This window comes from Nomia melanderi, chromosome 8 (assembly GCF_051020985.1).
Source record: "Nomia melanderi isolate GNS246 chromosome 8, iyNomMela1, whole genome shotgun sequence".
Lineage (NCBI taxonomy): Eukaryota > Metazoa > Arthropoda > Insecta > Hymenoptera > Halictidae > Nomia > Nomia melanderi.
Window position 1 is genome coordinate 3076348 of NC_135006.1, and position 26992 is coordinate 3103339.

At 35.0% G+C, this 26992-nt stretch overlaps 2 protein-coding genes across 10 annotated transcripts in view; both read left to right on the plus strand.

Annotated features, from left to right (window-relative positions):
* wge (BAH domain and coiled-coil containing protein winged eye) overlaps positions 1 to 9555 on the plus strand; it is a 216778-nt gene extending 207223 nt beyond the window's left edge. For all 8 annotated transcript variants that reach the window (XM_076370366.1, XM_076370365.1, XM_076370367.1 and 5 more), the window contains one exon: positions 49 to 9555. In XM_076370366.1, the coding sequence (XP_076226481.1) occupies positions 49 to 261 (213 nt within the window). In that variant the 3' untranslated portion in view covers positions 262 to 9555. The remainder of the gene's footprint in view (positions 1 to 48) is intronic.
* A 3825-nt stretch (positions 9556 to 13380) lies between these two features.
* The window catches only part of LOC116426561 (uncharacterized), a 53249-nt gene continuing 39637 nt past the window's right edge, over positions 13381 to 26992 (plus strand). For both annotated transcript variants that reach the window (XM_031975665.2, XM_031975666.2), the window contains exon 1: positions 13381 to 20853. In XM_031975665.2, coding sequence (XP_031831525.2) covers positions 20778 to 20853 — 76 coding nt within the window. In that variant the 5' untranslated portion in view covers positions 13381 to 20777. The remainder of the gene's footprint in view (positions 20854 to 26992) is intronic.

Here is a 26992-nt window from a genome sequence, read left to right on the forward strand (position 1 = left end):
CGCATTTTTTCGTTCACCGGCTAATAAAATAACAATTGTTCTGTTCAGGGCGCGCTCTTCGAATCCCCCCACATGGATGAAAACGACGTACAAACAATCTCTCACAAGTGCGAGGTGCTACCACTTGGAGAATATACGGATAAGCTAGGTAAAGAACCACACAGGTACCTAACTATCTACGACAATAACGACATATATTATTTGGCGGGTTACTACGACCCAACCACGTATCTGTTGACTATGCGGCCGGGGGTTGTTTGAGAACAGCTAAAGCTGACGATTAAGCTAACTGGTGTTACTTAATTGTCGTCAGCAATTTGAAGAAATAAATGCGAAAAAACCGAGAAACGCCACACAGTTGAAGCGTGTCGTTTGCGGCAACGAGGGTTTAGACTCCAGCCGTCATCGAGAGATCGCCGGGTGATTTCAGTGCGGTGAAATTGCGCGAAACGTCGCAAGCAAGCTAAAGATGCTTAGCTTACGGACATTGCAGAACTTTTGGAACGTTCAATGAATCGTACAACTGTACTTTCGACGAAACTTGTGAGTTTCAACCGCAAGGCACAAGCATTGTTTAACACTGCAGTAAACGAGACACTTTGTTTGCTTACGTTAACACCGATTTTTCTTTTCCTTGCGATCACACCATCGTTGGTTTGCATTTAATCGAGCCGGATGAATGCGCAACACAGATCAGCGGTCATTGATTAATCGAGACTATTATCTTGCGTTTTTCGTATGTACTTCGTTTAATTTAACAATGAATGTCTTTACTTCACCGATGAATTTCCAACCGGAAGACACAGTTCTCACGAACACGCAGTTATTCAGTTATCTTGATTCGCAGTGCGAAGATTGCCGAGATGAACGGGTTACGAGCAAAATGTTTCGAGCGTTTTAACACGTGCAATGAAGAGATGTTTCATTGTCCATGAAATATATATCAGAATACCCGGTATTGTGATAGTTTTATATACGATACACCGGTGGGTTGACGATCGCGTCAAGGATTCGATCGTCGCAGGGATTCGAATTGAACGAAGCTGGCGTACGAGAAGCAGGAGGCTTGTGCCTTGTGTAACAGAGTCAAAAACAGAAGCGTCCTAAACGGGTCGCTGTTTATCAATATTTCTGTGACACTTGTATTTCGATGGATGATTAACAAACTGCTGGAGAGAGCAGACACAATTTCGAATACATAAAACATTACGTATAGGAGAGATGCAATAAGTATACCGAGTGGCATTACGACAACGCGAAAGAAGCTATAAAGACTCTCGATTAAAGAATGTTTTATTGACTGTGTATATAATACATATTATAGAGTATATGGATGTTGTACATAAACGTTAAATATCTTAACTATAAAGAAACTCGCCTCTAATTGTTAATCGTTAGACCGGTGTTATATAATACTATCGTCCGACCGCAAGAACAAAATGGCGACCGAAAGATTTCCGCGTGGACATTTTTCGTCGGATCTCCGCGGAGCGAAGAAGACGTACGTGTTGTCAAGGTATCGAACCCCGAGTTTTCCAAATAGAGACTCTTTCCTTTCCAATACTCTCGCGTTCCACGCATACACACAGGGATAACAGTATATGTATGTACTTAGATTAAGAACCGCCTGCTCGCGTCTATCCCTTCGGTACTTCATTGTGGTTCGCGTGTTATCCAGTCTTCTGAGGGAAGATCGCGGGAACGGTCGATCGACGCGAGCTGGCGTCCCTTCTCTTTTTATTTCCGAGCAATGTGAAAAGGAAAAACGCGAATGAACAGGCTCTACCGAGAGTTGAGTCGTTCACGAGTCGAAGGGACTAAGCGATTACTGTATGTTTTTGATGCTGAAAATGTACCGAATTTCGATGCCGAAATATTCGACTGAATTCACGCGTATTGTGTGTAGAAACGAATTAGACACCTTTTAACTCGAAGAATCATCAATCCATTTTAAGTTTAGACGTTTCCCAAGTATTTTGGGATCTCTCGAATTCGGTCTCAAAAATGGCACTGTAAATTTCTATTAAACAAGCATCAAATTGGTTTCTACACCTATAATTTCATCGAATATTTCTCGTTTCGCGGAGCGAATCGCTTTGGCGAATGAACGGCTCAGTTATCGCTGGTGATACGAGACAAGGTGCTACACACAACCAGTTCGCGTGTTGTACCGTTTTCAAGAGGATGTTTTAAGCCCTCCCGCGATTTACTTCGAGCATTGATTCGATATTGACTGCGGGATTAAACGGTGCAGAACTTGTTAGCGTTAAGGCCTTCTTTCTTTTCTTTTTTCTTTTAATGTTTCCTCGGCGAGCTTGCTTTCTCCCGTACTCGGGAAACATTGTTCTTTTCTCCGCGCTGAAGGGAACCGTTCCTCGGAAGAGGAAGAATATACACGAACATAGTACTCCCCTGACTCGAATCCTCACCGACTTTCGACTCGCGCCATTCCACGCGAATGGCCCGCGTAGCTTTCGTTTCTCTCGCGCTCCGTGTTTCGATTCTCACGCGTTAGGCCGCTTTCACGCGATGATACACGTATTTATGCGATGCACGTGGCCGATATTAGCCGTTCGGCGTCACGGGGCTTCGAGAAAATTTTATCGAAATGTACCGAGCGACGCGAAACTCGAGAATTGACAAAACACAAGATTACGGTAGAACCCTTTATAATGCTATTAATAAATCGTCGAAAAATAACTATGAAAGTGAGATTTTCTATAAGAAAGTGATACAAACTGAGGATCAACTTAATACAAGTTGGACCAATATTTAAAAGAGGAATTTCACGCGAAATTTGTAAACGTGAAACCCTATAACGCGGAATATTTTAATTGTATTATAGGGGGTTGTATTGTATGCTTTCGTAATACAATATTAAAAATGATAGGCGGTATGATTGCGCTGTTTTTCTATCTCTGAGTAGAAAATAAGGAGAAATAAAGAGAAATAAATGAAAAGAAAAATAGATACACTCGATTCGACTCTGTGGATTTGATAGGCTGGCACTTTTAGGTACTAAATAGGATGCAATATGTGTGTATGATACACGCTGGGGAATGAAATATATTTCTTTTGATCTTCTATCAATTATTCGTGTTTTAGTGATTACTTTACTTACTGAATGACTTAATTATTTTAGTGCCCATACGACTACGTCTTGTATCACGCAGATTCAAAACCGAACGTTTTCAATTTTTACTTTGTTATTTTATGTTATGTTAACTAAACAATTAAACAATATCAAGATTAGAAAGAAATAGTTATTGATTCATAGTCTGAACAAATATAGTGTTATTTGTGACTGTCTTATTTCAAGAAGCAGCTTAATAATTTTCTTTAAACAATAAACTCGGAAGGAATTATTAGATTATGTTACTCAAGACAATTTGTTGTCTCAAGATTTTAATTTCTATTATTATTGGAAGACTATTAAAAAATTCTCAAGCATTGACTATCAACGATTAATCATTCAGCAACCACCGACGAGTAAAGTGTTAATCGTCATTTAAACGGTTCCATTGGTTTATATACTGGTCCACGAAAGTCTTTAGAATCGATATACAGTAAGGCTTTGTTTAACACTAAAACTACCGAGCAGTTAAATTGACTTTATGAGATTCCTGTATAGGAACTGTGAGGGTGCATCTGTTGAGACTTTACTTGATTTACAATTCAGTTTGCATATTGCTAAATTCATTGCTTTAATAATGTCTCAGAACAACATTTGTTACCTTTTTAATCATTGCAAAAGGAAGAAATCAGGAATGGGTAATTTTGACTTATTTGGTATTTTTAATATTAATGCAGGAGATACGTTCCAAAAAACCAAGTACTAGTTGAAATAGAACGAGGTAATCTTAACGCATTCGCGACCGTCAAATTTGCTGCTTTTCTAATATTCATTGCCGGTTAAAGTGCATCAACAGAAAGAACAGAATTTGAAAAACTAATGTATCATACTGAAACAGTGATAAGCGAGGTTTTACTGTATTTAAAATCGATATATCCATAACGGAAATGTGCTCACTGTATGGTAAATATTTTGAAATTTCCGTATGATGTTTGGACTACATTTGAGAATGTGTTGAAATTTCATTGAAATCAGATAACACTTGGCTACGTCCATTTCTATTATAAATGTATCGATTAAAAAACAATAGGCCTCCTATAACGTGATTAAAAAATCGAGAAATAACTATGAAAGTTAGATTCTCCATAAGAAACTGAGACAAACAAAGAACAAACTTACCTTTTTGCACTCGAAGGTTGTTTCGCCCGGTATATTCATCAATTCCTAATGGAATATTAATACAGACATTTATTATGACTAATATAAATACAAATGATACACGAATGAAAGGAAAACAATTATTCTATTCCGACATTTCATTTATATGACATATTTATTTTTTTAGATACACATGTAATTGTTCTTTGTTTTGCTACAGAGTTTTGTCAGAATATATTATACGTACATTTGCACCACTTTTGGCGAGCATATACTTCATTGCTTAACGTTATTACTCGTGCAGTGAGAGACTTTTTAATTGTGCAATTCTGCTATGTTAAACCAAATGGCGACTGATAGTGGCCTCTCAAATGCAAAGGGTTAATACAAGTTGGACCAATACTCAACAGAGTAATTTCACGCGAAATTCATAAACGTGAAGCCTGTAGTATAATATTCGAATCGCGTTATAGGAAGCTCTACTCTACTTTTATGGACCAGTATACATTCGGTGTCTACCATACGTGTATCGTCTGTCATACGTGTATACGCGCGAAAGCTGTGAGCATTTTCGAACGACACCGATGAGAAACATCTTCACCGCTCGTGAGACGAGGCGAGGCACGATCGTAGTACAAACTGCAGTTTTAATAATCGACCATGTTTGTCTCGGCGTCGACTAACGGACGCGACGACGATAAATGTACTTATAATACATATATGTATATCGTGGCGCGTGTAATCCTTCGCAGTGTACAATATTCTCTCGATTAGTACCCAGTCGAGTAGTTGTAATATGATACATTGTTCAGTGACAGCAGATATCGGCGAGACAATATTAATGCAATTATAAACCTTTTTTATAAAGATGTTTTTGCAAACGAAACTTTCACAAACGCATTCGTGAGATTCTTTTGACTAAAACAAGACCAAACATGACATACTTTAAGTCACAATTTACTAGAAGAAAATAGATTATTGTAATTTATTAAATAAGTAAATATGTCCCAAAATATATCGTGTTTGGTCTCCTTTTAATCAGGAAGACCTTACAGTTCAATTGGAAAGAATTCCAATTAGTACAAGTGAAAAATAAAAAGGTTTAACGTCGCATTAATATCCCCTCGTTCATCTGTTTCTTTTGATCACACAGCAACCAGAAAAACTCTGCTTGGATCGTATCTCGACTTCGAATCAACACAACTGAACGATTAATGCTCGGTTGTAGTTCCGATTTTCGGATGCCAATCGCGAGAATACAGTAAACGGTCGAATAAGAATTCTTAAGGTAGCCGCGAGTCGGGTAGATGCAGCGATCAATAAATTACGATCTCCATTTTTAACGCGCGTTCAAATATCTTTAGCGGTAACTGACGGAATCGAATTTTGTCAGATGAAATTGGGGGCGACAAGGATTTTGCCTTGTAGCCAGTATCAATCGCGCACGCCGTGTGCCGTCCGTTGCAGCGAACCTGGCACTCGTGACGTTATAGAGGTGGATACAATTACTCCGAGAAATCTAATTACGAGTCCGGAAACGGTTCTCCCCACTCTTTATCGCTCGACCCGATTAATGGGCGTGTGCGCCTCAACGAATTATATACCAAAACCGAAAATTCGTGTGAGCAAAACGCACGCCTTAGAACCTGATCACTCAAACGAGAGTGCCAGGTTCGCTGCAACGGACGGTACCGTTTGCATGTTTCACGGTATTTCCGTCGTTTCCCCGGGGATCACTTCGCATTGACTTTCTCTCGACGCTTCGATCCTGTGAGAAGCTGCTTATACGTAGATCTACGTAGAGAAGGCATGTTTGCTTGTAGATTTGTAAATACCGTAGATTAGGTGGAATTTAAGGAAATGTCGGTGTCCTCGGTCGTTTTCTTTTTATACGTGTCTTGGTCGGGTTTATCGTTCGTTCGGCGCACGGATGCAACTTCCGGGAAGCTGGCTCAGACAAATCATTTCTGGAATCGGTATCGATTGATTTCTAAGTAGATCTAGAAAGGTTTTCGTCAGACTACGGGTGTTTATGCAGTTTTTAAATTTGGAAACTTGGTGACTGGGTTAATTAGACTGGGTGTTTGTGCAGTTTTGGGAAATTTGAGATTAAAATTAGATTGATAATCAATGAGAACTCAAAATTGCACGGTAGTCACATGATAAGATGTGATTTGTAAAAATCATATGTAAAATGTCTAATGTATAATAATTTTTATAATAGTTCTTAGGGAAAACTATTTTCTATTGTAATATTAATTGTTCAATTATATTCTTGAAAATTTGAATTTGCATAAAGATCCGAAGCCTAGGTATGATATTTTATTTGTTGTTGGTGTTTTAGCGAAGTTTTGATCGAAAAAAATGTGCAATTTATTCGGTAACTGGATCGTTTTGAAACTATAATTGAGTTGTTTATTTTTTCACCGTTCTTCAGTATGTTAGTTGTCTGTTTTACCTGAGAATTTATGAAATGTTCTCAACACTTTACCTACTTAATGTCTGCAGCACCTGAAAAAAGACACTAAAAAGACTTTTAATTAGAAATCTGGAAGGAAATTACTGCACTACGTGTTTTGGGATAATTTGTTAATTTGTAATTCTAATTCTTTTATTTAAAACTAAATGAAGAAATCCTTAATTATTAATTATTCATTTTTAACAGACCGGTCACTTCTATGTTAGCAATCAATGTTTGTATTTATTCAAACCTTAGCAATATTTTTCGTAAATTTTAGACATACAATATTAAAAAAAAATAAACATTGGAAGTGATGTTATCAAATTTTTATAAGAGCGTAATAAATTGTATAGACAAAAATAGAAAAGTGACCTAGTTTCTAATAATGGAGTTAAATAACTTCCAATAGGTACAGTGTTAATAACAGTATAAATAAAACCAAGGAACCGAACCTTCCTTTGTGATCATACGTATTCACAATTATTTCACGCGAGAATTGATGCCATAACATATTCATCTTACAAACAACTTCACTAAAATTTCATTCACTCAACAAACAAATGAACCTACCATTCTCTGGAGAATTGTTTTCGCGACCGGTACAAAGTCGCATATGACCGAATCCTCAGACACTCCGGAGCCTTGAAGCGTTTTGTACATAATTCCGATGGAAGAACGAACGGCAAGATGAACTACTGAAACGAAACGGACGCCGATATTTCGCGGCGACATGTATTTTCCCCGGAATTCGCTACAAAGATCGAGGCGCGTTTTGGAAAGCTACGGAGAGAACCGTGTCCTTCAAGGAAAAACTTCCCCAAGCGTGAAGTTCGTCTTTGTCCTGGCAAGATTCGAAATTCGAGACTCGGTGAAACATTTTTCTAAGCGATAAGTGTATACCGTTCGAACTAGTCTAGCCGCCTATTGTAAGGGTAATTTTTAAGCGTGCGATTGTCGGCTGACGGATGGACGAAAGGTTCGTGTTTTTGCGTCCCGACGACACCGATAACCTGAGCTTTCTCTCGTTATCATTATCGTCGTTGCTTTCGTTTTCTTTTTTCTCTATACATTGGACACCGACATTATTCCCCGACAGACGGTTTTAACATGAGAAAAGAGCGTTTCGTCGATCCAACACCGCGAACGGAAAAGGGGACACCGTTTTGTTCGAGACGTTGTCGCGTCAGTCGATCGCACGAACCTCGAGTGCATCGGATCGAGAAGGAATGATCGATCACGCGGCGGTAAACGTGAGATGCGATTGTAGTTAGCGTTATACGAGAAGAAAGGTATAGAAATCTGTATATTTTACGAAGTAAGAGCGCGCGGATGACTTAAGGAGCCGAGCGCGAGGAGGAAGAGAGAAATACTTACACAAAACACGGGAAAACAAAGATGAGAAAGAATATTTTATTCTAGAGAATCGAAATTGTTCTATTTTATTAACGGAGAATACGCGGATAATCGATTTAACGTGTAGACCGAGAATTCCGAGGCAAGGAACCGAGTAAATATAGTAAGGTAAACAAAAGAAAAAAAAATTCATAAAAGCAGCATATGAAATGTCAAAAAAAGAATATCTATATATAGATATATAAGTAAATAAATATATATGAGAAAATGTATGTATATATGTATGTATACCTGCATATTATATATATATATATATATATATATATATATATATATATGTATATATATGTATATATATATTTATACATATATATATAGATATATACATATATATATATAAATATATATGTACGAGTAAACGAGATGAAAATTGTATGCGCGAGATGCGAAGCTAGAAAAACTAGGAGATCTTCAAAGAGCGACTGTTTCGAACCCAAAAGTCTGAGAAAAAAAAATACACAGCAGACAAACACACAGACACACACGCAGGACATGAACACTGACAAATAAGTGAATACACGTACGCATACATACAGATACACGTACCCGTACACGTACACGTACACATACGAGAACCATGAAATTTCGGGATAAACAAAGAGAGAGAGAGAGAGATAAACAGTTGAATTTCATTTATATTTTCCTACGCGACTTTTGTATGGTGACTGGCGTTGCGTGAATGCATGCGTGCGTGTGTAAAGCCGCGGCTTGGTTGATGCTTGGAATAGAAAAGTGTGTAAGTGAAGTACACGAATTTCTGAGGTCGCTGAGGAGGCTGAAATATGCTAAATATTGGAGGACACAGACGAATGCGGCGAATGTAAATGCTGATGCACTGCGTTAGTGTGTATGTACATAGGTATTGTTTTATCTTCTTTTTTTTCTCTTCTCTTTTTTGCTTGATTTCTAACAGTATTGTTAGGTGGAACCATTTTTCTCCCCCGTGGGCAAGTGCGTTTCAGTTCAATTCCTTTTTTTTCTATCTACTCGGTAAAGCAACAAGATTCACGTATTTATGTTGGAAACAGTTGAAATAAATGCCATTGTCATTGAGGACTCCGTTACAGGCTGGTCAGAGTTTTTGCCTCCTTTTCGATGATATTCTTTCAGGTTATCGGTCGAGGAACACGCCGAAAGATTCATTTCGCAGGGTCGATCATAATGACATTTAGTACTAGAGCTAACGAGCATTTAACTCCTTGCCCTATGATTTATTTCTCAAGTGTGATCGACACAACTGCTTTATTGTTAATAATTCATTAGGAAAAGGAAGAATTTTTATGCTTGTTCTAAGTTTATGTTTACTCCCCCGGTTAACGATCGATAAGGAAAAGTAATATTTAATTCATATTTAAAGAAAGTAAATAACATTTAGATTTGTCAAATTCAGTTTAAAATTTTCACTGCGAGTCTGACAAGATATTGTAGATCCAGGGATTAATATGATTAATATATAGTCCCTATGAAAATTGTAACAATAGATTATTTTCAGTTTTTTTCAGACATTCATTATAGTATCCAAGAAAATATTTATTTTCAAGATAATTTCGAGTATTCAATGATTTTAAGATATTAATAATTGTGAAACAAACAAATCGAAATCGGTCATTTTTACTGGTACGGTAGTTCTGGTGTTAGGTGCAATGGTCTAACAATTATTTTATTAAATAATTTTTAATACACTGTTTAACCCTTTGCGGTCGAATGTAATCGTAGTGACGACTACGAGCTTTCATATCTGAAATCGAAAGCTGTAAATGAATGTCATTATCCGAATAACAAGGGATCGATATGCGACCTTTTTCTTTTCCAGTATTTAAGAACTCGATGGATTTTCAGTATTTTTTATGGGAAGAGTTTTTAGAAGTTTAAAAAATTCTCGTCCGTGTAGTGTTAATAAAACTATTTTTAATAACGGACTTTTTCCGGATTATGGAGCTCATGGTTAATAATTATCGGATTAATCGATCAGTATTTGTTGACTCCGCGTGACAAAATTATTGAACGGACCATAACTCAACGTATTACAACATATAAAAAAAAGGGCAGTGTAGGAAGTTATGTTTCAACAGAAGAAGGACAACTATAACTCAAGGATCACTAATTCCACGTAAGTGAGAAAGTTTTATAATTATTTGCAGAATGCAAAATTTTATGCACTTATAAAATAATATAGAAATCTTTCAGAAATGGGAAAGTACGAGATTCAATATTCGAACAATTAATTTTTAGATTTGAAATTCATGAAATCTTTAATCACTAATCTGTAAAGTGCATATTTCGTAACGTGAATAAATACCATCTAGCAACTTTCCTCGCCTTCGAGCTCTAAAAGTTGGCGGTCTTCCGTTTACTTTATAATTATGCACCGGAATAATTAACATACTAAAAAGTAAACAAGTTAAACAACTCTCTCTGACATCCACAAAGAACGTAAATATTGTCTATATATTTAACTGTCGATGATAACATATTTTACATTGAAATTATAAAATTATGGCAGCCAATTAGTCTACCATGATCCTTTTACAAAAGGATTATTGTAATGAGAATAATGGTAGCTGCCCAGGTCTCACTACGAGGAGGTTGCTGCGAATGGAGATCCTGGGAGGTGGATGGAAATTGAATTCCATCGACCTCCCTTTCTAATTATAAATCTTATTTTAAACGCAGTTATTGTTGTTGTACTTAATAATAATCCCCCGACGGCTGTCTTCTTTCTTGAGTCTATGCTGAAATGAAAAGAAACAGCATAATTATTAAAATGGGATTAATATAGCATAATTAGTAAATGAAATGATATATCCCACGGCGTACGATCGATGTCTTCTTTCGCAAAACTTATACAATCATCGCAGTAACGAGAGTGAATCGAAGAAGAAGTCTTTCATTCGAGCATGAGACAAATCAGAGGAGAAGTCTCTGATTCAACAAGAGCAAAATGAGGGGATACAATCTTAATTCTAACTCAGTTTAGCCTTATAAAACTATTCAAGTGCCGCTGAGCAATTATCAGGCCAAGAAACAAAAGGGGGCGAATTAAGCAAGAAGTCCTCGATTTGACAATGAGAGGAATCAGAGAAGAAGTTTCTGATTGAAAAGGAGCAAGGTGAGGGTGACGCGAAGCAAACCGCGATCAGGCCAGCTAGAACCACAGTCCCGAGTTACGATGTCTTCATCTACGGATCAGAGGACGGCCGCGTGCTCTTGATAGGCTCCCGTTTACTTTTCAATGCCCTGTCCTGCTGTCCAGCCAGAGGAACTGGGGGCGGATTACCGAGAAGTAGAATCCTAGGAAAAGCAGCCACGAGTACGATGGCGCGAACACCACCGCCCACGATGCAACCGTCATGATCTTTCGAGTCGGTACATCGAGGTACGCGAACAGCAGAACTGACTGGTGACACACAGCCCGATGCATTTGCAAGCATGGTCAAGTGAACCGGAGTGAATGGAGAAACCGGCGAAATCAGCGAATGAAGCTAAAGAATAACTACTCGGCATATGTTATATAATGTCGTAGCCGATTAGCCTAGCTGCATTCTCGATAGGAACTACTCTATCGGCGATGGTTTTAGTTTCCAGGTCCACCACGAGGAGGTTACTGCGAGAGATCCACGTATACTTTCGAATTTAATCTCTTGCCGTGTAATTGAAATGAGAACTCTTAGACAACAATTTAGTCGAAGAAAGTTTCCATCCAAAACCTATCAGTACTTCATCTGAACTGTCCGCGACTTTTTTTTCAATCGGTTTTCCCTTGAGTTGAATTGGTGGGTTTTTGTGGTTGGGATTGTACGCGTTTGCGGCGTGATTTAATATGAATTGCCAAATTATCAGAAGATTGGCTAGTTTATGGAGGGTTTTTATGTTGGTTTGTCGGGTTTTGTTAAGTATGATTCTGAGGAATTTGTTTTGAATGTGAGAATTGCGTGGGCTACAGTGGTAAATAGCAGTTTTTTGTTATGAACTCTTAGTTTGCTTTTTCTGTATATGAGGGAGTATAGGATGCGGAGGCAAGCAATCACCTTATTTGCTCTATCCTGGATGGCTAGATTCCATCTTTGTTTATTGTCCATGAGGAACTGTTCGCGACTGTCACGGTCTCCACCTTATATGGGAACTTCCCCTTCCTAAGGAGGCGCTCGATTAATTTTTCGCCGACTGGTGGAAGTCCCGAAAAGAAGCTTCCACCAATCAGATAATTTTACAACTACCCGCTTACTCTTTGCACCTTAAGCGCGTTCCTTCGGAACGGGGGTAGTTGTTAAAAACACTTTTCTTATTCTTGGGGCAACATAACGTATAGAATGCACGTGTTCGAATACATGTGTATTATCCAGTTATCACAGTTTTCATCATTATCTCTTCTTATTTTTATAGATATCCCTTATCTATTCTCATAACTAACTTACTGTCTATGCGTATAACTCTGAAGTCACTTCCAACTTATATCGTAGGCAAATTGTTATTAAAATAATATCATTTCTGTTTTGACAGAATGAAATTAAAGGTTTCCTTTAGTACTAATTGACACTGTTAATTATTTAGCAAGCGAGGATCAATGGCTGCCTAATAGTCAGTGTCTTAATTATTAATACTGTATTTTCACACGTTTGTAGTGTACCGTGGTAAGAAAGCCATGAGGGTTTTCGGTGTTTCATGAACGACACTTGCCGGCAGCTATTAAATTTTAACGACGCATTACAATGGTATTGAGTGCATTGAAGTCATAGTTATTTAATTGCACATTTCCTTCTATTCAGATTTTAAACTTAGCTTTAACTTTTCCTGCCTTGGAATTGGTTCTTTTTTTTAATTTTCCAATCTAATTCCTCTCCTAGGTGTTCAATAGGATCGATATCAGGAAACAGGGGAGGTGGTGCTACGACAGGATCAATATATCTATTATTGTTAGATTAAATATAATTTGTGCCTGTTAAAATTTTAATTGTTTAAACTTCCAAGCTTTCCAACCTTAACTAATGTAGAATGATAGTAATCTAATCTAGTATGAAATCTAACCGTTTTATAGTGAAAATTAGGGTTTCAAGATGACAGTGAGAATTGTTTACTCAAATATCGAGTAAGCAGATATTTACTGTATCTATGGACCAGCTAAAGGGAATGCCAGAGAAGCTCAACGTCTCTATCGGCAGACTTTTCCTCAGAAATAGTGTCCCACTAAAAGTACTTTTATCCCTATGCGTCATAGGCTTAGGGAAACTGGATCTTTCTTGCCTATTACGACTAATCGAAGTCGAAACTCGTCAAGTTAGAACGACTGAAGTTGAAGAACAGTTACATACTCGGACACGTCGAAGAAAATCCAGAACTAAGCACAAGGCAGACAGCATTAGAGACGTAAAATATGTTCTCAGAAACTGTCCAACTTTACGAGAAAATCTATTATATTCTTATCACATACAGCAAATGGAAAAACTTTTGCCATTGGATTTTTCATAGAAGGGTTTGATGGGTGATTTTAATAGTATTTTTATGCTGAATTGAAATTCGCAATCAGTTTTTCTCTTGTGACACTACGTATCGACAGTGAATCATAGCTGACGGCGAATTCAGAATGTTCGGTGAACTCTGTCCACTCTTTATCATCCCTAGTGAACTCTAATCGACTGCGTCGTCCCCAATGGACTGAATTTATGCTATACCTATCAATTCCTGTACAATACTATAAATAATATTTAACTTATGAATTATTAAACAATCTAACGCTACATTAAATAGTATTTATTCTTGATTAAGATTACATAACAATTTTTTGTTTTCTATGTTCCAGTAACTTTTGGTGCTGGGTACCAGCTAAAGAGGTCTTGCCAAATATGACGTAATACCTATAACATTGCCGTAAGCTGTAGAGCGGCCAGCAACTTATTACTAATAAAGTTAATGATAAACATATAATCGTACTAATGAAAAAAATATAATTCAACATATTTTAATGAAATTAGTAGCATGTAATTCTTTGTAAATAATTATCAAATCTAGCCAAACTATGAACGGTAAATTTACATTAACAAGAAAATATTGGAATCTTTGTCAGGAATACCTCAAATATTCTAACACGCCACTTAATCAATTAACTGCGTTTGACGAGAATACCCGTCATCTTAGAATCAAAAGGATACTAATTCTTTCAACCATAAATTTTTTTTTTTCAGATAAACATATAATTTTTCTTCGTTTTGCTTTAGTTTTTCGTTAAAATACGTCGTAGGTGCATTTGGCCTGCATTTGACAAGTACACACTTTATTATTTGATTTCATTCCAAGCATTATCAGAGATTTTTCAAATTAAATTCCACATTTATTAGGCTAATAAATTCTGGAAAGAATTACTCAAAATCCTGTACTTAACAACAAAAGTAAAGTTTAAGGCGTAGTCTCTCTTAACTCCTTAGCGTATTATTTACTTTCGTGACTAAGCTCGCGTAATACTTTACTATTCGCAGTTTAGAAGAAACGCAAGAAAATTTTCCATACCACTGTAAGTGCAAATTTACTTTGAAAATAACAAATTAGTAATAACAAAATAGTATTTTCCTTTGATCCGTGAACAGTGAATAACATTGTCATTGTTTGGGAATAATTAAGTTTAAATATATTGCTAAGATTTGAACCATTTATTTCGAAGTTCTTTCAAGGCTAAAGCAAGAAAAATTGCATCGATAGGTAAAACTTTGTTGAGAAATCTATTGTTTTAACATTATTAATTGCTTAAGCTCAAACTTTGAATTTTCTTATTATAAGTGATTATTAAAATGATTCAGTAAAGATGAGAAGGTGAAAATGTCAATTATCAGTTTCGATTTTTCAAAATTAGTATAATATTGACGTGTGTAATTTATTTATCGTTTAATTCGAATTATTCTTATATCTCTTTGTTATTAGCCGCTTCTGACACTATCGCCATTTTGAAACTGTACTCAAATAGAAAATGTCATATGCTACATACGCAGATTTTAAAACCGTATCAATGCGTGTATGTCATAAAAATATTTAAAAAACAGCGATAAGTGATATAACCTACGACCATTTTATTTTAGTTTATAATTTGAACACATAGTAAACAGATTCTGTAGTTTTGTAACTCTAAATGGAGGTTCATTGTAGACTATGGTTACATTCACTATGCTTGTGTAAGGTGTACGGCAACAGGTGGCAGAAAATTTCGGGGATGATTCTCCAAGGTAATATAACATGAGCGGCAAGAGTAAACAGTTATGATTTCAACTGTATTTCAAAGTTGTTAATAATTAAAAATCGATCAATAGCGGGAAGCGAGTCAAGCTTTTATTTTTACTTTTTGCGTGGTGATCAATGTCGACGCTCTTGCTGCTCTGCCTCATGTTTGCCAATATTGGATGCATTGTTAGAATATAAATCGAGATTTAATAACTAGAAAATTTCTTGTTGAAATTTAAAACAAGACATTTGAAACAAGACACTTAAACAACTCCATTATCTTTTGTGTCAGAAGAAATCTTCTCTGGACAAATTTACACTGTTCTAACAGGCAACTTTTCTGGTAGTGAAAAATGTTTTTAAGGTCATTTTCTTGAGATCTCAATGCCATCGTTCTTTTTCTTAAATCGATTACTACATTGATTTCTCCATATTTTCATAGAGATTAAAAATTCAATTTCATGACCTCAATAACTACCGTTTTGGTCATATAATTTCGCGAAGTTTACAATAACGATTCCCTAACACTATCATGATATTGCTACTTGACTGGCGGGTCTTTATTGAAACGTATGTACAATATATCTTACAATGAGGGTTACTGAAATTTATAGAGCTACACACTTCAATACAGATGCATGAATTAGAAATCTCGCGATCGTGTTAAGAAATACATTTATCGAAGTTCCATGATCAAAACGATATGGTAATTAAGATAATCAAATTACGTTGTTGAACCTTTATAAAGATATGAATCAAACGATATAGAATTCCATTTAAAAAAAGTAACGATGACCCGAAAATTTCGATAAAGTGACCCTGAGAAAACAGATTTTTCGCTATCAGGAAATTTTCTGTTCTTTTCCAATAATGTAATTTTGTCGTCAGATATTTTTCTCTGCCGTTCAAGATAACGGAATTACTCAGGTGTTCTGTTTTAAATGCATCACACTTCTTCTTATATTACGTATACAGTGTGACGCATATATTATTAAGGCTAACATAAATAGTTCTTAACACTAGAACTACGTACCACTCAAAATGACTGGTTTCGATTTTTTTGTTTCGCAATGATTGATATCTTTAATTAATTATAAATTGTATCACTTGAATACTATAACGAATGTTTGAAGAAACTGAAAATAATCTACTGTTACAATTTTTACAGGGATTACATATCAATCACATTAAATGCTCGGTAGTTCTACTGTTAAGGTATGAATAGGCGACTGTTTGGGGCGTGTGGCTGGTGTCATCTTGCGACGAGCTGGCGCCGATATGTTTAGAGAAAGTATGACTGCAGACGGGATGATCTCGAGTGGCTGAAGGAAAAATGTTTGGAACCGAACGACTGAACCGTGAGAATCACGAGATTTGGACAGTGTATACGTGACTGCGAAAATGTTATGTAGTTATGGATGTAAGAGGGACAGAGTGTAAGTAAAAAAAGGATATCTGTGAAGAGAAGGAAAGACTGATTGGGGTGACAGTTAAAGACAGTAAGACAGTAAGACAGTATGAGTATGATAATATAAGTGAAGCCGAGAGTAGTATGAACGTAGCTAAAGTAATTTTCATTGAGCATCGGCAGATGCACCCCTATTTTTACTCATTAATTATTCAGTTCAATGAACTGTTGTTGATGTTAAAAGTCCACTACATTGTCCCAATCCTACATATATATTTATTATATAACCATATAAATATGTTTAAATTACATGAATCCTACATTATACCATCCCAAGGATTTTTAAATTGCATTTTTACTACCATAAAATTCAGTTAACATATTTGCTATTATGCATTTAGGTTCATGCTCTATGTTCCCTATATGCCATTGCAACCAAAAATCTATTCGACGACTGATATCAATGCAGAAAAACAATGAATATTCTTGTATAATACGCAAGAAATAGAAATTCGACTGGATTTTTAAATCGCACATATTTATTTACAGCTACTAATTCAATTCGTTGAATGTACCACATAAATACAGTGATCATATTTCTTTGTTAGAAAATAAAGAATATATCTAACGATTTTGGGGGATTGTACTGACACGTTTCGAAGCTAATTGTACATAGTGAATATCAAGAATCTAGGTATAATGGAATTCTTGTAGTACATAGTATACCAAAATGAAGCACATAATTTTTGAATAATTTGACATTTATTCGACCTTATTAGAACGAACGTTTATATTAAGTCTGAAATGGGTACAGAGTAATAAGAAATAAACAAGGGTTTTATTATTACAGGTAACTACAGTTGATAATTGTTTTCATAACAGTTTCCATGATAGTATGGCATTAGATACTGGATCGTTAAGTATAGTGTGTTGATGATAAGTTGGATAGGTAGAGGAATACGGGTATAATTGATATTTTGTGTTTAAAGTCTAATAGCCCTAACTTTTTACACAAATATTTTCAGTATTGATATAGGGCTATGAAAAAGTTAGATGAAATAAGGGCAGCTAGAGCGATCTCTTACTGCTATTTCATCTTGCTAATCACTCTTTCATCAGTTAATATCAAACTGAATGTTGTAAAAATAAAGGACTAGGAGATTTAATCATGTAAGAAATAGTAATTCGAAATGAAGGACTATTATTTACAATATGAGATATAGGCACTTTATCTATGTATATGCATGTACAAGGTACATCATTTAAATCTATCTACGCTATTATCTTCGCAACTATTCATTCTTCGAACGAGTGTCTGAAATAAAACTTATTATATTATGCAGAGAACATGTTATGATAACTAGTATTTCCTAGGTGGAAATGTTTTCAAGATCTTAAGATACGATCTTCATATTTTTAAATGGAACTGTATGATTTCATTTATTCAAATTTGTGACCCACTGCGAGACTAATTATTTGACCCATAAAATGTTGAAGGCCTTTCTTATCGTAGAATTTACAATTAGCCATAAACACGCCGCGTCATTCACACAAATCATACGATTCATTGGTGCTTATGATTACGAACATGGAACATCCATTATTAAGATTACTATTTCATAGCATTTGGTTTGGAAGCACCAATATTATTGTTACTAGAATTACGTATTGTTTCTTTCGATAAGAATTTAATTCATAAGATAAATGTTGTAGTCGCGTAAAATAGAGAATTCAAACAATTATGAATAACGTAGACTCATCTTCAAAAGTCATTTTTACATTTTTAACACCATAACTACCACACCCATTAAAATGACAAGTTTTAGTTTCCTTATTTTGCAATTGCTGATTTTTAAAAGTATCCAGCATCCGAAATGATCTTGGAAATAAATAATTTCTAATAAATGCTACAACGATCCTCTGAAGAAATAAAAAAAAAATATATTGTTACAATTTTGATAAATGTTACATATTAACCCTAATAAACGCTCAGTAGCTCTAGTATTAAATCAATGAATTCGTTTCCGAATATAGTGAAAACTGAGCTAAATACGAGCATACAGTTTTATTTGAAAATACTTTAAAAAAGAATAAGCATTATTTTAAATATTTTTTTCGAATAATGAATAGTTACGGGGATAATTGGGTAAATGAATAAGAAGGAGGCAACCTAACTGTAAGTGTATAATACTCAGTTTTAGCATATGGCATATAATATATAAAAATATATTTTTTTACTATATCTTGAACTGTACTCGTTTAAAATCATAAACTCAAATCTGTTATATTGCGAAGCTAAGGCTTTCTATAATAGGTATTGTATTAGGAATAGTGTATTATAAAACAAAATTATTTGTTAATTATTTTAAAAATAACTTTCAACTTGTTGAACATTAACATATACGTTTAATACCATGAAATATCGAAAGTGATCGAGTAAATAATTTAGTCCCGAAATATATTACACAGAATTGTGATATTTATTTGCTAACTAAAATGAAGTGAAACTATTATAATTGTATTATACCGTAATGTTGAATTAAGTTAAGTTGTTCTAACAGTGAGACTATGTTTCACTGTACGAATATACATTAATAAGTAAATGAGTATATACATCATTTATATACATAGTTTTGTGTAACTAGTTCAGAATAATTTTCTACCTGTACTATTAAATTGTTACAAATAGCGATACTCTCCCATAGTATAACTATACAGTGTAAACAGAATTAGGTCAATACCACAAAAAATAACAAGTTGCATCAATGAGCGTATCGTATCGTACATTGTTCGGATAAAAATAATAGCAAAAGCAAGTCTTCATCTTTAATCATGTTTTTTACTGCATAAATATATAAATTAAGAGAATAATAGTATCTTATGTAATTGCAATGGATTTATTGAAACTCAACTTTAATCGAATTTCAGTCATAAAGTATTTATATTACTATTTTCTAATCAATGAATTAGTAAATAAGGGTTACTAAAAAACTGATTTTTGCCTCGACCAAGTAATGTTTTATTTACTTGCATCTTGCAATATCCTCTCTTGACGTCTTGCAATACTTTAAAGGAACGTCTTCCATTCAGGATATTTTCTCATAATATGTGGAATAATAGTTTAAAATGGGATATTTTGTGTTAATAAGTATGGGTATATATAACGTAAATATTAGATATGTATTAAACAACATGAAACAATTTTTGAAATTTGCTATGCGAGGCGAGAAGCTCCTAACAACATAATTGAGTGTATAAAATGTGGATATATGTAAGTTAATGAGAAATGCATAACGATTTTAAGAATATTGTCCCAACTGTTATAGAATCTTGTTTCTTTCTTATTCAATACTGATAAAATACAATTGCGTGAGATTAAGCTCACACGTTAATATATTAATTTTTAATTCTCACACGCTGAATTTTTTGTTTAATAATTTATTCTTCCATTCATTCGTAATATGTATACTTCTTAAATGAAAAATGTCTTTTACTACCAATATTTTTTCTTTGTTAGTTTCATTCATATAATTGACGATACAACATTGAAGAACAGATATGAATTAAAAAACCGATTAGATAGTTCGTATTTTTTTTCAGTACCACCCTAAAACGTTTTCAGACCCCGGTTAACATTTAAAATTAGGTATGTTAAGCATGAACGTATAATATTCAGTATTAACATGTACACTAATTAATGTCAAATCTGAGTTATAACATAAGGTATAAATGGCACGTTATAGGCGATTCTCTTCGAACGAGAAGGTTATTTGAACGATAAACGAGAAGCGCACATGCGCGGATCAGAATGCGGGGTTAGTGAGCATGAATTCACTCCTGAAAAACCTAGACTCTTAGTTGCGCGTGGTTCTCGAAAGGGGTTGGATGCTGTTGCGTGCAGAATATCCACTGTCGAACGTGTCTTCTGTTGCCCGCTAAATATCACCATAATTTCATTTGCGTTTAATTGCGAGTGGTTCGTTGTCATCGTGAACCGATTTGTTGTTTAACGTACAGTGATACTGGTGCAGGATTTTAACGTGTTTTCTGGTCCAGCCGGGATGTCCACGTACGTCAGAACCAACGATAACCATCTGACAACCTTGACGAGGATCTTGGGCGTGTGTACAGCGATCAGTGAGTACTGACATTATCCTTATGAGGTCCGTTATAGTTTTTTAAATGCCAACTGGACGCAAATTGTAATGTGTACCTTTGCATTGGAAATTCTTCATGATATGTTTAAAATAGGCTTTTCTTTTTAAGAGATTTAAATTTCGAGTATTTCTCGTACTTAAGTAATTTATTGTAATAAATAGACAGGAATAAGAGGAAATACATATCTAATATAGTGTCAACGCTGCTTAATCTCTTCTGAAATGCATACTATTAAAATTAACTTGACACTTTCGATACCACTAATTAAGTGTATATTATTAAGTATACTGATTCTGATATTATTCAGTGAAAACAAAAGACTCCCATCTAATGAAATTATTTGATCAATTAATACTTACTGAAATTGTAATATTTACTGGACATCGTGCATTATTGATTAATGTTACATAACTTAATATTTTGATATTTATTACATTTAATACTTTGTAAAAAAAAATAGTGATAAATATAGAAATTTTTATTTCTTTTATTTCTATATAAAAATTGCACATATAATAAATATTAATTAACAAAGGCTAAAAAGAAATTAATTGGATAAATTATTCACCCATGTTTCATATAATTTCTCCTTCTTCATTATTTCAACAATTCCTCTTATCTTTACTATTCGCTACCACGATTTATTTTTGTAACATTCTCCGTGGTTGCAGTATATGATCAAATCCAACAAAGTTTCCGAATATAAAACCGTGCCCTATAAAGTATAGTACTGTGGGCGCCATAAATATGTACAGTTGATACTGAACGTGTTAAACTCTTCCGTCTTTCAGTTTCTCGAGTCATGTTCCATATTCGAGGGAGAATTTAATCCGATGAAAGAGAGAACAGAGACAAGGAACACGCGTTTTGTAAGCGGGTCGGACATAGAAATAAATGCCAAGGAAACAGAAAAAAGAATACGTTCGGTAGTTGAATCTTTTTTTTTTAAGTCCCTTCGGAGACAATGTTCAAGGGGAGCTAAACTGAGGTTGCTGCAGTGGATTGCGAGCGACACGTTGACGGGCAGCTGAGCTTTCCAGGCAAGAATGAGATCTTGAGAATAGCTTTGAGCACTAAGTCGTGCTACTTCAAGGTAAGAGAAGTGAGAGGAAAGTCACTCGCAAAAACAGTGCAAAGAAGCAACGAGCAATTCTATAGAGTTATTTACTCTCCTCGCACCAACAAATCTAGTGAAACAGACTTTCGTCCGATAAACCTAGTTCTTCCGACATACCAAAAGAATCTCGAACGATTCAAAGGGAAGATTTCGCGAAAGATTTAACTCTTGACGTCTGAGCCGCTATGTATCGAGAGTTACGCGTATTCCGTGACAAACCACTACGCGTACATTTGATACTTACCTGCCGAATATCTAATCCACTTTGTACAAATAAAAGTACATTACGATCCAAGTGAATATAAAGATGCTGAATTACCTAGGCTGAACTTTACTTCGGAACGCCATTCTTTTAAACAATTCTTCTTGTATACAAGGTATCATGTAACTGGTGGCACAACCAGATAGAGACTAATTCTATGTAAAAAAATAAGTCCAAAGAACAGAATAAAATTTTGTTCATATGAGCTTGACACTTGACCATTTCTTGGTAGTGGATCTGACTGTAGATCATTCTTTCGATTGAAGTTTATGTTGATAAAGGCTACCAACGTCGCGAAAATGTTTATTGTACTTGAGAGTTAAAAATGCTCAATGAAGCAGGATGTTGAGGTAACCATAAACTGTATTATTACAGAAATTGTTGAAAATACTGCCCATTCTGTCAAATACATAATTCTGCTCTTTTAATTAAATTTCCACGAACGTTTTCGAACACATTTTATTCTTCTACCGTGCGAGGCGCTATAATAACTGGAGCGTGCGATGATTCCCCTTGCCCTTATGCAGTTTTAGCTTTTGGGTAGTCGGTCAAAACTCTAAAGACTTACTGTAGGATAATACGGATAGTAGGATCATAAGAGAGATACAAATTTTCGTGACGCTGCAAGTTTTTCTCAACATAAATTTCAATTGAAAGAAGAATCTACAGTCAGATCCAATACCGGGACATGGTCAAGTGCACGTATAGTCGGCGAATATTCAAAATCGATTTCTTCGAACACAGAGCCTCACATGAACAAATTTTATTCTGTAGTTTGGACTTATTTTTTTATATAGAATCTCTATCTGGTTGTACCGCCAATTACATGAATTCAGTAATAAGTAAACTAATGAATTCATAAACCTGAAATTTAAAGTTTAGTTCTTTGTTATCAAGTACAATCGACGTAGGAAAAGTTTTTATCTCCACAATGATTAAATGCATAGATTTTACATTCATTTGTTAATTATAAAGCATTAAAAAAAAGAATATCAAGGATACTTAAAACATTTGCACGACCAGAAGAGGAAAGTTTGAAAAAACAATTTCCGAGCTCTTTTCATTTCATTTCGTTCGCTGTTTTAATTGGTGTACAGTCTCGTCAGCTCCGTGAAGTTACTTCAGAGGCGCCGTGACGACGTAGTCGAGAAAGGGTCCTATTCATTCATCTAGGAATAATAGGCTCCGTGACCGAACAAAAGTTCTCAGTGTGCAATTGTATTTCTGTTTTCGGCGGATGAATTAAAGAGGAAGTACGCAGACCCGGTTACCATTTCCTGGAGATCTTGGTGTGTACACACACCGAGCGTAGAACAATAGCGACACGATGACACAGAGAACGGCGTTCTCGGTCATTTACAGTACAATGAGCTTTCAGCGATACGTTCATACACTCCAGGGCTTTTCACCAGTTACGATTAACCTTGACAGGGTTGTGTGTACCTGCCGGGTGAAGCAGAAGAGTTAATTCTATTATTGGACATTTCCATTAACCCATCAACCCCTTGCTCTACAATTTGTTTCGCGGCTACGTTCATAATTAGATTAGTGTCAATGACTTACCAGGAAAAAGAAAATCTTTGTTTTGAGTGAACTTGAACATTGTAAAAGGGAGTCTGGTGAACCAATGGGTCGAGCTAGATACAGTGTTTGGGGATAATTGACACTAGTCTTATGGGCATTTATTGTACGGTTTATTCTATTGTTCTTAGAAAAATTGATGTTCGCCTATTTAGAGTTTGCAGATTGAAGGTTTGGTAATAGATAATTGTAAACATTTACAAAATAATTTATAAAATTCAATATGCGTCAAATTGATGCGTTCCGTAAATCTAATGTTAAGAAGATGGCTGAATGAAGTTAGAGAAAATAAAAAGCGTGAACACTATCATGAAATAAGGAAGACATTGACCTTGTTGGGTACATAAATAGGGGATTCGTGAAAATATTTGACGGTACCGCACGTATTCGTTTCTGAACTTATGCTCGTACATGTGCGTGTAGATTTTTAGACCGAACGTTCGATTTTTATCCTCTTAAAGGGTGATTTTTCATACTAAAGTAAGGGGAAAAGTACGATTACAACTTTGTTCCCCAATAATTCACAGTTAAACGAATCACAGTTTACCGAATCTTTTATAACGTCTCGTATAATCTTCTTTTAAAACTTCTTATCTAAATCGTTGTGTGACATTAAATCTGCTTATTCTCTGAAATCTATGAGCGAATATTAGCTCATAGGTCGAATAGGTCGACAACTTTTGTACTCCTAATATATTTATTTGAAATTTTGAACATATTTTACTAACATATTTTAGTATTTCTTATTTAGATGATAATGGTGTATCAGAAGAATTTTAATTGTACTTTAAAGCGTCTGAATACAACGCCGCTGAATAATCTTCAATTATCAAAAGACATATTTATACGTTCCCGATCCCATTAAATTTTCAAATGCAGCGTTCGAATATTGTTTTTAATGGACAACTCCAAACAGATTTTAAAAGTCTCTACAAATATCAATATGCATTATACGCTGCAGTTATTCTGCTAATAACGGCAATACTACCATGAATGTACAAATAAATGTTCAAGCGTATTGCGCGTGACCTAATTGTTTCTTTCGCGAGTGTTAATTACAAGTATAAATAAATTTGCGTGAAAATGAAATTTTCGAATATTTTTTTAATTAAACGAGTTCAAACTGATATTCATAGAAAAATTGTTTGGAAAATGTAAGTATCTAAAACGTGATTATGTTCCTTTAATGGAATTCAAATTTTAAATCTCCATTTGCTGGACTGTAGCTATATTTCATTTTATTAACGACACTCATTTTACATCGTATTTTGAACTCGGTAAATGATACCAATGATTATATAATTTGTATTTAACGGAATGGAATTTTAATTTCAGTTGTAGCGTTACTTCTGCGTTAGTATATAAAAGTGCACCGTGTGTAGTAAGTAAAATGTTCTGTTTGTAGAAGTAATAGACAAGAAGTAATCAATTATTGACACTTTCGGTCAGAATAATTACAGAGCATAATAGAAATTGATAATTGACAGCTGCACAGAGTTTGGTGAAATAATAGGTATAATGTGTAACGTTCTGTACATTTGTCTCTCGGTTGATTATCCTTCGCACCCTTATTTATTTTAGTCACGCGCTATTATGAGCTTATTTTTAACTATTGATAATTCAATATATTCAGTGTTGCATTCACCAAATTTTATACACGATAAAATTAATTTCCATGCGAAGCGATAATTACATCATTGATAAGTAGGCTAAGATGGATTTCGGAAGATACATTTTTAACTTCCCTTTCGTATCGTCTATTAAATTGTGCTACTGAGTGGTGTAAAAATATTTTTCATGTGCATACAAGTGTATGCAGTATGCTGTCATATTAGATTCATTTCTTACAGATGTAAGGCCACCAGTTGGCAAAGCCATAGAATAATGAAACATTTGTTGGAACAATTTTTAATAAATTCTTAATTTAACTTTTATTGAATAAAGTTCTAGGAAAGCTACTTCCCCGTCGACTTCCCCATCTCGTTCACCAGACTTAACACCTCTAGATTCCTTTCTGTGGGGAACACTGAAAGATAAAGTGTACAAAGAAGTACCAACTACACCTTACGACATGCAACAGCGAATTCTTGCAGCCTGTGCGTCAATAAGTTCTGACGCTGTAAGACTTACAAGTCAATCAATCGTAAAAGGAATCCAATGTTGCATTGACAGTGATGGTCATCATTTCGAACACCTACTATAAACGTATGTTTCATTTACTACCAAAACCATAAGTATTATCGGCTTTCTCTACTTTCTTTGATTTTCAATGACCTTATGTAATAGGTCGTTGTACTCGTTTTAAGATCTTCTATCATGATACGGAAGCAAAAACATACCGATCCATTTAAAAAAATGAAGGTGACTTTCAAATATACGAAGTACCTCCACCTGCAGAAAAACTATTATCGCTACCGAATGGCCCCCTTCGTACTGTGCAATTTTATTTCAGCAAATATTTCTGTAAATCTTATAATTTCGGAGATATCTGATGTGCGAATAGTTAGTGCCCCACCCTGTATATGTATAATTTCATTTTATATAAAAGCAATGTTTTCGAGAAGGATTTTTAATTATAAAAATCTAAGAATATTAATTCACCCTAACTTTGAATAATGATAACACTGTGGTTATTAATCTCGACTATAAATTAGTATGATCAAGGTCGGTCTTTCCGGACTGGCCTGCAAGGGGTGTCTGCCTACGCTTACGCTTGATAATCGCTAGAAATTTCATACGCGTTGAAATAAAAATATGAAGTATCTTTCATGTTTTAGGTGACCAATATTACAATAAGTGACACAGATATTCTCCCGATAACAAAAATTCACTGTAGTGGTATCGATAGAATATACCGAATTTTTAAAAAATAATGCCCAATATATATACATGCGATGCTCTAGAATTGTGTACTCAAAACTAGCTGTACACTGATCGCATTAAAAAAACTTCAGCATTTGAAATAAGTACAGTTTGTAGAAACCATGTATATTTTGTATATGTTTATGGGCTGCTTTATTCTCGCGAAAGTGGAAGACCCTCGCGAATTCTACGCATTCATGTATGCACATAAATTGGACACAAAGTACGTGGGATATTTCTTGCACTTGCATTAAGACTCGGTGTCACGGAAAACAAGACTTTTCGCAAGGGGATTT